The sequence below is a fragment of the Grammomys surdaster genome, unplaced genomic scaffold, assembly GCF_004785775.1.
Source record: "Grammomys surdaster isolate TR1022 unplaced genomic scaffold, NIH_TR_1.0 125767, whole genome shotgun sequence".
Taxonomy (NCBI): Eukaryota; Metazoa; Chordata; class Mammalia; order Rodentia; family Muridae; genus Grammomys; species Grammomys surdaster.
The window spans coordinates 2476566-2488810 of NW_021620598.1; the positions used below are offsets into that span (position 1 = coordinate 2476566).

The 12245-nt window shown below is 43.6% G+C and overlaps 1 protein-coding gene across 1 annotated transcript in view; it reads left to right on the forward strand.

Annotated features, from left to right (window-relative positions):
- The window catches only part of Atxn10 (ataxin 10), a 132093-nt gene that overhangs the window by 23597 nt on the left and 96251 nt on the right, over positions 1-12245 (forward strand). The window contains exons 2-3 of the mRNA XM_028788760.1: positions 1860-2051; positions 7801-7883. Coding sequence (XP_028644593.1) covers positions 1860-2051; positions 7801-7883 — 275 coding nt within the window. The remainder of the gene's footprint in view (positions 1-1859; positions 2052-7800; positions 7884-12245) is intronic.

Below are 12245 nucleotides of genomic sequence, written 5' to 3' on the forward strand. Positions count from 1 at the left end.
CCCTCCCTCCCTCTTTCTTTCTTTCTTTCTTTCTTTCTTTCTTTCTTTCTTTCTTTCTTTCTTTCTTTCTTTCTTTCTTTTGACAGTATTGTCAGCAAAAGTGTCTTACATATGTAGTTGTTTGATACAGTTGCTGAGGCAGGTGGATTTCACACTTTTGTCACTAGGTCACCGAAACACTGGGTCAAAGTTTTATGACCTATTTGGAAACCCCTGACTGGTGGGGTAGGGTGGAGTACAGACATTTTTGTGTTTCTCAATCTTGCCCCGCCTCCTCCTGCAGACAGGGTTTCTCTGTGTAGTCCTGGCTGTCCTGGAACTCACTCTGTAGACCACACTGCCCTCAAACTCATAGAGATCCTCCTGTCTCTGTTTCCTAAGTGCTAGGATAAAAAATGTGCACCACCGCTGCCCATCTCCTTCTCAGTTTTTAATTAATTAATCAGTTAATACCCTGTCTTCTTCCTGAAACAGATTTCAAATACCTTAAAAATAATAGACAAGGGAAGAGGGTAGACTTGTGTAGGTCAGTTGCTTAACATCTGGGAGGCTCTGAGTGTTATTCCCTATTTATGTCCGAGAGTGAGGAAACTGGAGAGAAGAGAAAATCTAGACAAAGTGGGATTCCCCCTGTTGTAAAACATGAGCTATACATCAGCCTCTGGATTTATCCAAGGCCCAGACATAAGAAAGCATAGGATGTTTGTCTCTGTAAGACTGAAAGATACCACATAATACACAAGAAGCCATGGTGCTGAAGTTCATAGAAAAAAACATGCCCCGGTCCTGTAAAGGGAGGGGACATTTGTGGTGTGTGTTTGGTGATTGATGTCCAGGCAGCACAGGGTCGTTCCTAGTTTGGAGTTGCTGTACTTTGGCTTACTCCTGTGATTCTTCATTGAGAATGGAGAACACTCAGATAGTCAGGACTGTCTGTAAGGGTGTCTTAAATGTCCAGCATGGCAGTTTTCTTCTATCTTTAAAAGCAGACTGCTGTTTCTGTAGGGATTTATGGATAAGGAAATTGGCTTTAATTTTGGTACTAAATTGCACCAAAAATTGTCATCTTCAGAAGTATAGCATGACAGTAGGCTGTACACTTGCACGACAGAGGATGCGAAGACTGAGTGCCTGAGAGCGCAGCTGTAGGTCATTTTCTGCCTGGCACCCATTCTCATAGGGAGCTGGCACCTCACAGCCCCTCCTGCTCCTGTCCCCCTCCTGCTCGTGCGTAAGGTTTGCTGTAACTCTTGCTGGCTTCCTGGGATCTACGGAATGGATGACACGCTCGCTTGTCCTCTCAGTCCTTCCAGAAGTTGTTTCCCATAACTGAGTGCAAGGTCCATATTGGGTAGTAGCAGGTCTACAAGCAGGAGAGTTCATTCTTCCGGGCTGGATTGGATTGTCCTGGGGATGCAAGTACTGGGGTCAGACAACTTCAATTGAATTGTGACTGTGGCATTTATTGGCCACGTGATGTGGATAGGCTACTCCTTCCCATACATTGTCTATAAAATGGAGAGGATAGTGTTAATCTTAAGATTATTTCAAAGGTAGAGTGGGAGAACACATGTAAGGAATAACAGTGGCCCCACACATAGTAGGTACACACAGCCCATAACTTCTGTTTCATAACGATGGAGGCGGAACAGGCCAATGCAGCTCCTCTGCCTCCGGAGGAGGGAGTTTTGGGGATGGGACATTAGGAAGTCTCTGTCTTTCCCTCCCTCCCTCCCTCCCTCCCTCCCTCCCTCCCTCCCTCCCTCCCCTCCCCTCCCCTCCCCTCCCCTCCCTCTTTCCGTCCTTCTCTCGCTCTCCTTTCCTAGTTTCTAGATTCTAACAACCTTATCTTCTTCCAGGGAAACAGCACCCAGAACGATCTTCCAGAGAGTCCTGGATATCTTAAAGAAGTCTACTCAGGCTGTTGAACTGGCCTGCAGGGATCCTTCTCAGGTGGAGCATCTGGCTTCCAGTCTTCAGCTAATCACGGAATGCTTCAGATGTCTTCGGAATGCTTGTATAGAGTGTTCTGTGAACCAGAATTCAATCAGGTAGTGACACACGTTCTTCTGAGTGTTTCTTATGTGTTGGTTAATGTTTTTGCACATTTTTTTTCCTTTACAAAACTGTCCTTTACCTCTACAGGGAAACACCCTTATTTTTTGTATTCTCTTGTTTAACAAGAAGGATTATTTAGCTTTCCTGTTCATAATTTGTAACTTGTTTTGAGGTATTTGATTCTTTGTGTAAGAGTGATTTGAGTTTGGCATTGGTTCCACATTTCTAGGCTCTGCTAGTTCACATGTAGTTCTTGACCTCCTTTTAATTGCACATGTTTCACTTACCCTGTATTTACATTGAGCAAGAATATTTCTGTCTTGCTCTCCCTCTTGCCTTCCTGCTTCCCACTCCCCTGCCCCCCTCTCCACATGCCCATGGCCAGCCTCCTCTCCTCTCCTCTCCTCTCCTCTCCTCTCCTCTCCTCTCCTCTTCTCTCTCCCTCCCTCCCTCTCTCCCTCTCTCTCCCCTTCTCTCTCTCTGCCTTTCTCTGCCTCTACTACCCTCTTAACTCCCCTCCCCATGCCCTGAGTAAACTCTATTCTATACTTAAAAAAAAAAAAAGACGATTTCATCATTTTCTGAGGTTATCTGTCTTAAGACTAAAGCTCCAAGCACTTTCCTTCCATCTTGAGCTTGTGCGTCTTTGAGAAGCGTTGAGTTTAGAGCTGAGGATGCCCTCTGCTGCTCTTCTCTTTGTACAGCTCTCACACCCAGAGCCGAGCTTCTCTCCTCTTGTGCAGCATCCTCCTCCCCCACAAGACAAGGTCTCTCTGAGTAGTGCTGGCTGTCCCGAAACTCAAGCTACAGACCAGGCTGGCCTTGAACTCAGAGATCCCCCTGCTTCTGCCTCCTGAGTGCTGGGGTTAAAGGTGTGCACCACCATGCCTGGCTTTTCCTCTTGCTTCTATGAAACTGGCTTCTTATTAAAAATTTGTTTTAGAATATTTTATTTGAAATGAAATCAGAAGCTACAAACAGACTGCTCATCTTTCTTTCCTGGATTTGCACGTAGAAAGGGCCTCAGGCCTCTCCATCACTTCTGTGATGGGCGAAGTTGAGCTGGTCCAGAAGACATTTGATTCCCTTGGCTGCTTAGACAGTCTTATACCTGAGGCTTTAATGTGATTAATGAGATTTTTAAGATGAAAGGGAAGGAAGAAAAAAAAGCCGGAGTTGTTTTAACATCAGTGCTGAGACAAACCTGCCATCTCTTTGCAGGAAATGGATAGAGATAACCATAATTAATAGTTATTATTTTGCTTTTTTAGCTAATTAATTTTTGAAACCTTTTTAAAGATTTATTTTTATTTATGTGTCTGTGTGATTGCCCATGTGTATTAGATAGGATACCAATGGGCTACAGATGGGGTGTAGGATCCTCTGCAGCTGAAGCTGGTAGGTGTAGAGAACTGAACTCCCGTCCTCTGGAAGAACAGCAAGCGCTTTTAACTGCTGAACCACCTCTCCAGCCCCAGTAGCAGAATTTTAAAACATAACTTGATCTAGAAACATGGGCCAGGATGCCAGTTTCGTTTGTACTTTCCCAGGTCAGAAAGACAGGGAGCCTAGAACAGAGACTACATGTGGGCATCTTTGCTGGGCTGGCCTCAGCGGGGAGAAAGAAGCTCCGGCAGTGTGTTGGGGCTGGGTGCCTTACTTGCACATCTTGTTTTAATCCTTGGGATAAATGGAAGAATGTTCTACAGTGTCCTTCCAGTTTTTCAAAGACAGAAACTGGAGCTTAGAGAGGTGAAGTCACTGACTGATGCACGGGGAGCTCCATGAAAGCAAGTCCTCGCTATGGCTGAGCCCACACAAGATTTTCTTGTCTGTGATTCTATCACCTGCTTGCAGTCAGTCACCTCTGCTTGGACGAGGGACCCTGAGCACATGGAGGAAGCCCTTCGATGTCACCTTTCCCTTCTCACATGGTAACGGGGCAGTGACTCCTTAGCTGAGAGATGAGGGGATTGTGGGTGTGTGTTGCTTCTGCCTCTGCTGCTGCTGTTGTCTGCTTTGGAGAGTGTGTGTTTTATCTACTGAGCAATATATGCTACTCTAAAAATGGCAGGATTAGAAAAGCAAAATCTATATGAAGTGAAATAATCAGTGGCTTGGTCATCAAAGCGAGGGCAGCACATGTGGTCTTGGTTAGACTCACTGTGTGCAGCTTTTGATTGACACCATGAGAATAAAACGGTGAGGGCACAGCTTTCTGTCTTTTGGCTTCTAGTATTATATTATTATTGTTGTTGATTTCCAAAAACTCCAACCATTTGAGGCATTGGTTCCCAGAAAAACATTTCTAGTCAGAAATACAACAAAGATTCCAGTGGGAACTTTGCAGACAGTTTTAACTAAAGTCACTATTTCTGAGCTTGTTAGGGTTCAGATTGAAACATCCTTATGTATGTGCTTGTGTGTTTGTTTTCTTCCTTTGTTATTCTATATTCAGAAGATAACATACCACCAAAGCACAGATCTCTTTTGTATGGCATGGGATATAATACAACAAAGCAAAGAATCTGATATCTTTCAGGAATCAGGGTATTTCAGGAAGTACCCATGAGAACTGCTGAAGGCGTAGCGTTGCGTGTATGTAACTAACCATTGCTGCTGGGGTCGCTGTACTGTTTGTGTATAGGATCAGCTAATAGGTAATAAAGCTTTGGGGTCTCTGTCACATTCTCAGCTCTTCCATTGTAGTGTGACATCAACCACACAGTATGTGAAAAGAATGACATTGTAGTGTGACATCAACCAAACAGTATGTGAAAAGAATGAGCATATTTGCATTACATTTTTAAACTCTGAAATTTGAATTTCATTAAATAAAATTCATATTATGAAATTGTATTTTGATTTCTTCCCTGCAACCCCCTTGCAGTATTTAACAAAGCACAGTGTCCCACTCTCCTGGGAGCTGTTGCCTATGTAGAAATGAGTAGAACAGAATGCACATCCTCTTTCCTGAGAGGCAAGTGTGCTCTTTCTCACTGACTGCCTGGGTGAAGAGGCTAGGGCAATGACTGACTACCTGGACCTGGGGGTAAGAGGAGAGAATGCCTTTTGCCACATTTATAGTGACCACGACCATTTGGAAACTGGGGCTTAACATATGGTTCTCAAATTTGATCCAGACAAATCAGAATCTTCTCTTTAGGAATGCAGACTTAATTCTGATTCACCTTGAGAAGGGAGTGAGTTGGGATTGAATTTGTTTTCTGTTGCTGTAGCACATTAGTACAGATACAGGGCTTAAAACAACAGTTGTCTCCTAGCAGCTCTGGCTGAGGTTCTGAATGTACCAGGCCTAAGATCAAAGCATCTGCAGGGCTGCTTCCTTCCCAGGGCTTTGGAGGCAATATTTCCTTTGTCTCTTCTTGCTTCTAATGGTCTTCTGCTTTCTTTGGTCCACAGCCCCTTCCTCCACCATCAAGGTAGCATATGTAGTAGCTAATAGACTCTTCCTTTGACCTCCTGTAGCCCTCTCATGAAGTCCTGGAATAGATTGCCTAGGGTAATCTCCCACCTCAAAATTGGTCATTAGTTTAATTACATCTAAATGGTCTTGTGTATTTGCTGACTCCAATTCTGAATCTCTGATACTGACTGCATGTTTAAGAATTCACTTCTGTTCTGACATTATCTATCTATGGGAATTAGTCATAACTTAAAAGGCTCACTCCTGGATGGCTGTTGCTATAAGTAGGCACAGCAAGAAACCACCGAATACAGCCTTTCTCCGTGGATATAAAAACCAGTTTTAACAAAATAGAAGTCTTTCTGGCTGCCTGGGACAGTAGAGAACAGCAGCTAGCTCGAAGAGCTTATTGGGTTATGTAGGGGGTACATGGAGGGAGGGGCAGCTCAAATAACAGAGTTGTTGTAGCTGTGCTAAGAAGTATTCTTAGCTAGCTAAGAAGCTAGCTGTTGAGGGTTTCTGAGAAATGCTCTTGGTCTTTGTTTCCGAACAAAACCAAGCTCAGATGGAGGTCAAGTCACTGCCACTTTGGAGGCCCACTTCTTTGTGACCTAACAGTTGCTACTTGTGATACTATCTAGAAGTCAGGTGTCCATTTCTGTATGACTGCTAGAAGTTAAGGGTTCCACCGGTTTTAGTAACTCACAGAACTCAAGGAAGTAGGATTCTGGCTCGCTGTAATGGATATGTGCTAGGAGCATCCTGTTAGAAGGCTGTGCACATGACTAGGTCTAGGGTGGGGTGAGGACCCATGTCCTCTCTGGGTATGCCGTCTCCTGGCAGTTTGATGTGTTCACCAACCTGCAGCTTCCTCAGACCCCACTGCTAGTTTTTCAATGGAGTTTTCACTATACGAACATGTTAATTCAACCTTAACCATCAGTTGTGGTTCTTGAGTTCAGTTTTCATCTCTTTCCCTTGTCTGAGGCTGAAAGTTTTTCAGCTGGGTCCCTTGGTAGCTGGACACCATTCTGAAGCTATACCTGAGTCACTTTTACAGCATGAGCTCAGCTGTGATTGGAAGGTATTCCTGTCATTCAGCAACTCTGTGCCAGGTGCGCAGGACAGCAACCAACTACAGGCTGCATCGATTGCTGTGTCTCTTGCCCATGTAAGGTGTCTTAAAAACAAACAAACGGATAAGGAGTTTCTTTTTTTTTTTTTTTTGCTTTTTCCGGTTTACCCATTGATCTTAAACACGCACACCTATCACATTCAGAATACATTTTTGTCATCCCAAAGTCCCCACATTGTCAACCCATTATAGTAGTTCATGTTCAGAATGCCTTCTAAGTCTCATTAGCTAGATGTCCCACACCTAATCTTGTAATTAGCTAAGTTACATATGAAACTCTGGGTGCTGATCTATCTTGAGACAAAGTGCCACTTTATCTGGGACCTGTAAAACTAGAAAACAAGTATCTTTTCTCAGGTACAGTAGGCAGGGGATCGCAGCACATAGGGCAGTGTTAGGCATTCTTTTTTCTCTCCACACAGCTCTAGGATGCTGTCCAAGGACTCTTGGACCGGACAGCAGAGATCACCATTGTGTAGTCTCTAATAGCATGTTCTCATCTCCTGAATGCTGCCAGCCTTGCCTGCATGTGTGTGTTTCTACCAGCAGTCTATCTTAGGAGCTGTGAGTTCTTTCTGCCATGCTTCTTAGGGTTCTTCTAGCCTCTGCCCACTGACCAAAGCCTTTTTTTTTTTTAGATATTTGTTACAGCAGCACCCCACTAATCAGATCTATGTCACTTTATTGTTGTTACTGTGACATACTGCCAAAAACTTAAACAGCACACACTTATTATCTTCCTTTTGGAGTTGAGCCACCCATGGGGGATTGGCCTGCGTGGTACTTCCTTCTGGATGCCCTGGGATGGAATCAGCTTGTTTGCCTGGCCAGTTTTCAGCCCTTCTACTCTGCTTGGCAGCTAGCCTCCTTTCCTTTGGTTCTAGCTTTCTTGTGTTCTTTCTGTAAGGAGCCTTGTAGTACACTGGACCTCTGTATAACTCAGCCCAATCCTTCCATCTCAAGAGTATTGATTTGGGCTTGTCTGAAAAGTTCTCTTTACCAGATAATGTAATAATCATAGATTTTGGTAATCAGGATGTACACATCTCTGGAAGCTGTTATTCTGCCCACTGTAACTGTTGATCAGTAGCCTCAGCATTGTGCATTAGATCATCCTTTGAAAATCAGTACTAAGAAAAAGCATATATTTAGTTTAATTATGTCTTAAAATTTAATACAGGAACCTGGATACGATTGGAGTTGCCGTTGATTTGGTTCTTCTCTTTCGTGAACTCCGGGTGGAACAAGACTCTTTGTTGACAGGTAATGTGCAGTATAATTAATGGATTATTACCTTGAAACTGTTTAAAACTAATGCTGAGTGTTCACTCATGCACTGAAACCCATGTTCTGTCGTTCATGAAGTATTAAAGAGTTTCTGGGAAGCCAAGTTGCTGTGACTTCCTTTCTTTCCTGTTGTGGGCTGACTTGTCTCTTCCTAGTTTCTTAGGCTGAGGCTTCTCTTAGTCTGTTTGGGCTGTTGTAGCAAAATACTTAGCGTAGGTAACTAATAAAAGCAGACATTGATCAAACTGGGGGTGGGAAGTCCAACTTCAGGGTTTCCACATATTTATTATGTGGAAAGGGCTTGTTCTTTGGCTCAATGAAGGTGCCTTTTTGCTGTGTCAGAAAGACAAATGGAGGCAAAGGAGCTCTTGACTTCTAACTGCAAGACCTAGCTATCCCTCACAGCCCTAGTCACTTGCTACCAACCCTTCGGAGATTCGATCTCAGCATGTGGATTTCAGAAGGACACGAACAGTCAGATCGCAGCAGGATCCTCACCTCCGTGTCTTTGGAGATAAGACTGTACAGGAGGTAATTCAGGTACACTGAATCAGTTTGCTATCTTCTGGAGAAAAGGATAGTAGGACACATAGGTACAGACCATGTAAGACTCAGGAAGCAGATTGCAGTCTCATGTCAAGAAGGGAAGTACCAGGAGAAACCAGCACTGGCTGCACCTGAACCATGGACTTGGAGCCTTGAAATGGTGAAAAGTTTGCAGCCGTCTAGGCCGTGGTCCGTTCAGGCTGTGGTCCTTTGCTGCAGCGGCCTGAGATGACTGGTGCACTCACTGTTTGTGATCCTTCCATATGTGACAGACACTGTTCTGGTTTGAGTAAGAATGCCCTCCAGGCTTGTGCACTTGAGCACTTGGTCCCCTGCTACTGGCACTGTTTTGGGGGGTTGTGAACATTTTGGACGTGGAGTCTACCTAGCTGATACCAGCCATAGGGCATGGCTTACAGTCCGTCTCCAGTTCTTGAGTTCTCTGCTTCCTGACTGCTCAGGCAATGTAACCAGTTATAATTTCTCCTACTCCAGCCACAGGCTGCTCCATTTGTCACCATGCTTCCCCTCCGTGATCATCTCACGTGGGCTGTATCATCTCAAACTGTGAGCCAAAATAAATCCTTCCTCCATCAGCTGCTTCTCTCTGGTATTTTATCGCAGTGGGTGTGCCCCCACCAGTGACTCTGCCTGGGAGCTCACACTCCAGATACTAACTCTGTAGTCAGTCAGTTACCTCAAGTGATGCAAAGGGAAGTTAGCACTTGTTGTTAACGCTGTTGATGAGGGATTAAGAGCAGTACTCAGCTTCTTAACTTGAAAACCTGGAAGGTTCTTAGACTATTTTGAAAGCATTTAGTTTCTTTATATTAGTAACATGAATGCTTTGTGCATTATCTTAACACATCATTAAATAGAGTTTTTATATATGACCTTCATGTCCAAGGAATTGAGACATTATGAATAAATATAAATTATTTGATATAATCTTGACCTAAGTATTCAATAGGTTGAGGTAATTGTTAAAATAAAGAGCAGATTCCGTTTACAAATATCTCTTAGCCCTGTTCTTCTATAACATGAGGGTTGCATTATGTTAATGATGCCTTACCTATCCCAGTGGATGAGTAAGAGCTAGCGGTGAAAGTCTCATCTCACAAGTACCAACATTTCTGCTGTGCACAGATGCGGCACAGTGAGTCAGTGCTGTGTGCTGCAGGCATGCCGGCCGGTGCTTACTCTCTGCTGTGTGTGATTTCCTAGTGTTACCGTTTCCCATTCATTTTACTACTATTTTGGGCTCTTAATATTTGATTTAGAAATTCTCTTTTAAATCCATTAATAAGTCAGTTACCTGGCGTGACAGTGCTGGTGTCTTAAAGTTAACCACGTCACCTAAGATTTTATAAACGTTTTTGCTTTAAACCTTTCTGAATGGCAGTTTTTTTTTTTAAAAGAGGTTGGTAGGATGTAGAATTTAGTTATAAAATATTTTAAAGATATTTAGTATTAAAGGTTTCTTTGAAGTTCTGCTTTATATTATGTCCTTAGTGGTCAAAGTTGGAGGATTAAGAACCAGTGATAAAGCAACAGTTTTCAGTGAGCTGCATGGCCAACTCTGAGGTCTGTGAGGTATGTCATTCAGCCCCTGTTCAGGTGCAATCTATCTTGTAATTGACAGAAAATGGCGATAGAATATCAACTGTCAGCAGAAGCAGGCTGTTCTAATGGTGTGTTCTGAATAAGTGCAGCAAATGCTCTGATTGTGGAGCAGTTAGCAGGGAGCTGGCCCCTCCCTTCAACCTTGGATACTGGCTTGCTCACCCACCCAGAAGATTTTTCTCTTGAAGTTATCCCTGTGTCCTCAGCATCACATGGGCTCCCCTGCCCCACAGCATCCTTATCATGTAGTTCGGTCCCCTGCTCACCGCCATGAAACCACTTTCCCTGATCCTACATCCCCTCTCTTCCTTTGTGCTGTCCCTAATCTCCTGTGCAAGATTCATTTTGTCTTTGCAATACTGATAAATAATTGTTTCACCCTTTCTTCATTGAGACGGGTATAACCTAAGAAAAATAGAAAGAGGAAGATGCCTAAAAATGTTTTCATAACCTAGTTATGTGGTGAAGAAATACTTTGGTTGATGTTATAATAGGTCCCTGTAAGTATGCTTTGTCTTTCTTCTTTCTTTTCTTCCTTCCTACTTCTTTCTTTCTTTTTCCTTCCTTCTTTTCTTCCTTCCTTCTTTTTCCCTCCCTCCCTCCCTCCGTCCCTCCCTCCCTCCCTCCCTCCTTCCCTCCCTCCCTCCCTTCCTTTGTCTCTCCTTTCCCTTGCCCTTTTCCTCTGTTTTCTTTCCTCCCCTCCCCCTCTCCTCCCCTCCCTCCAACTCTCCCCTCCCTTCCCTTCCCCTTTTATCCGCTCCCCTCCCCTCCCCTCATCTGTCTGTTTTGTCTGTCTGTCTGTCTGTCTGTCTGCCTGCCTGCCTTTCAGTCAGTCCCTCTGTTTTAATTTTGGTGGCATTGGGAATTGAACCTTGGGCTCCAGTATGGTAGAAAAGCCTCTACTGCTGAGCTGTTCCTAGTCTGAGGCTCACTGTATAAAGGATACATTAAGACTTGGTTATAATTTAGATAGCTTCAGTGCTATCAGTCTAACAAATTGATTTTTTTTTTTTTTCTGGCAGTGTGGGGTAAACTTAGTGCCTTGGGCATGGTAAGCAAGCATTTTATCATTTAGTTCACTCAACATGAAACCATTTTAAAGTGAACAGTTGAATGGCCTTGAGAACAGTACAATATTGCACAACCAGTACTTGGACATAATTAAACTATTTCCTTACTTGCAATCGTATAGGGAGGACAGTTCTTCTCCCTTTCCTTCTCCCTGCCTCTGCTGACCACAGGCTTATGTCCTGTCTCTATGGACTTAATTTATTCTGGTTATTTATGTGAATGGACTTGTAGAGCACATGGGTCTTGGATGTTTTTGAGCTACAGCCACATTGTGGCATGTGTCAGAATGTTACTCTTCTGGATTGAATAGTACATCATTGTTTTTATCATCATCAGTTGATAACCACAGGCTCTTCTCACCTTTGGCTATGAAGAATAACACCGTTAATGTGCACATGCATTTTTCTGAGGGCCCATGTTTAGTTCTTTGAAGTATTTACCTAGGATTAGAAGAATAGTTGAGCCTGAATATCACCATGTTAAATTTAATTTTTAGAAGATTCATTCTGTCTGTATCTCTCTGTCTGCCTCTTTGTCTCCATCTCTCTGTCGTGTCTGTCTGTTTCCTTCCGTGTGTGTGTGTGTGTGTGTGTGTGTACATATACATACATGTTATGTGTAGTTGCCTATAGAGGCCAGAGGAGGACTTTGGATCCCTTGGCACTGGAATCACAGGTGGTTCTGAGCTTCCTGAGGTGCTTGCTGAGAACTGAGTCTGATGGTTAATCCTCTGCCAGAGCAGCACGCACTCTTACCTGCTGAGCCTTCTTTCCAGCTGCCATGTTTTGAGGAGCCGCTAGCCTGTCTTCCAGGACAGTGGAGGCATTCACACTCCCTCAACAGTGTGTGTTCTGATTCCTTCATGTCATTGCAGACACTCTCTTCTGGGGGTTGTAATCATCCAGGTAGATGTGACGGAAGTGGGTTTTAAGTCACATTTTCCAAATGACTAATGGTGGTGAGCGGTTTCTCATGTGTGTATTGGGCATTTATACATTTTTGGAGAAATGCTGTTTGAATCCTTTGTTCAGTTTCTTTCTTTCTTTCTTTCTTTCTTTCTTTCTTTCTTTCTTTCTTTCTTTCTTTCTTTCTTTCTTT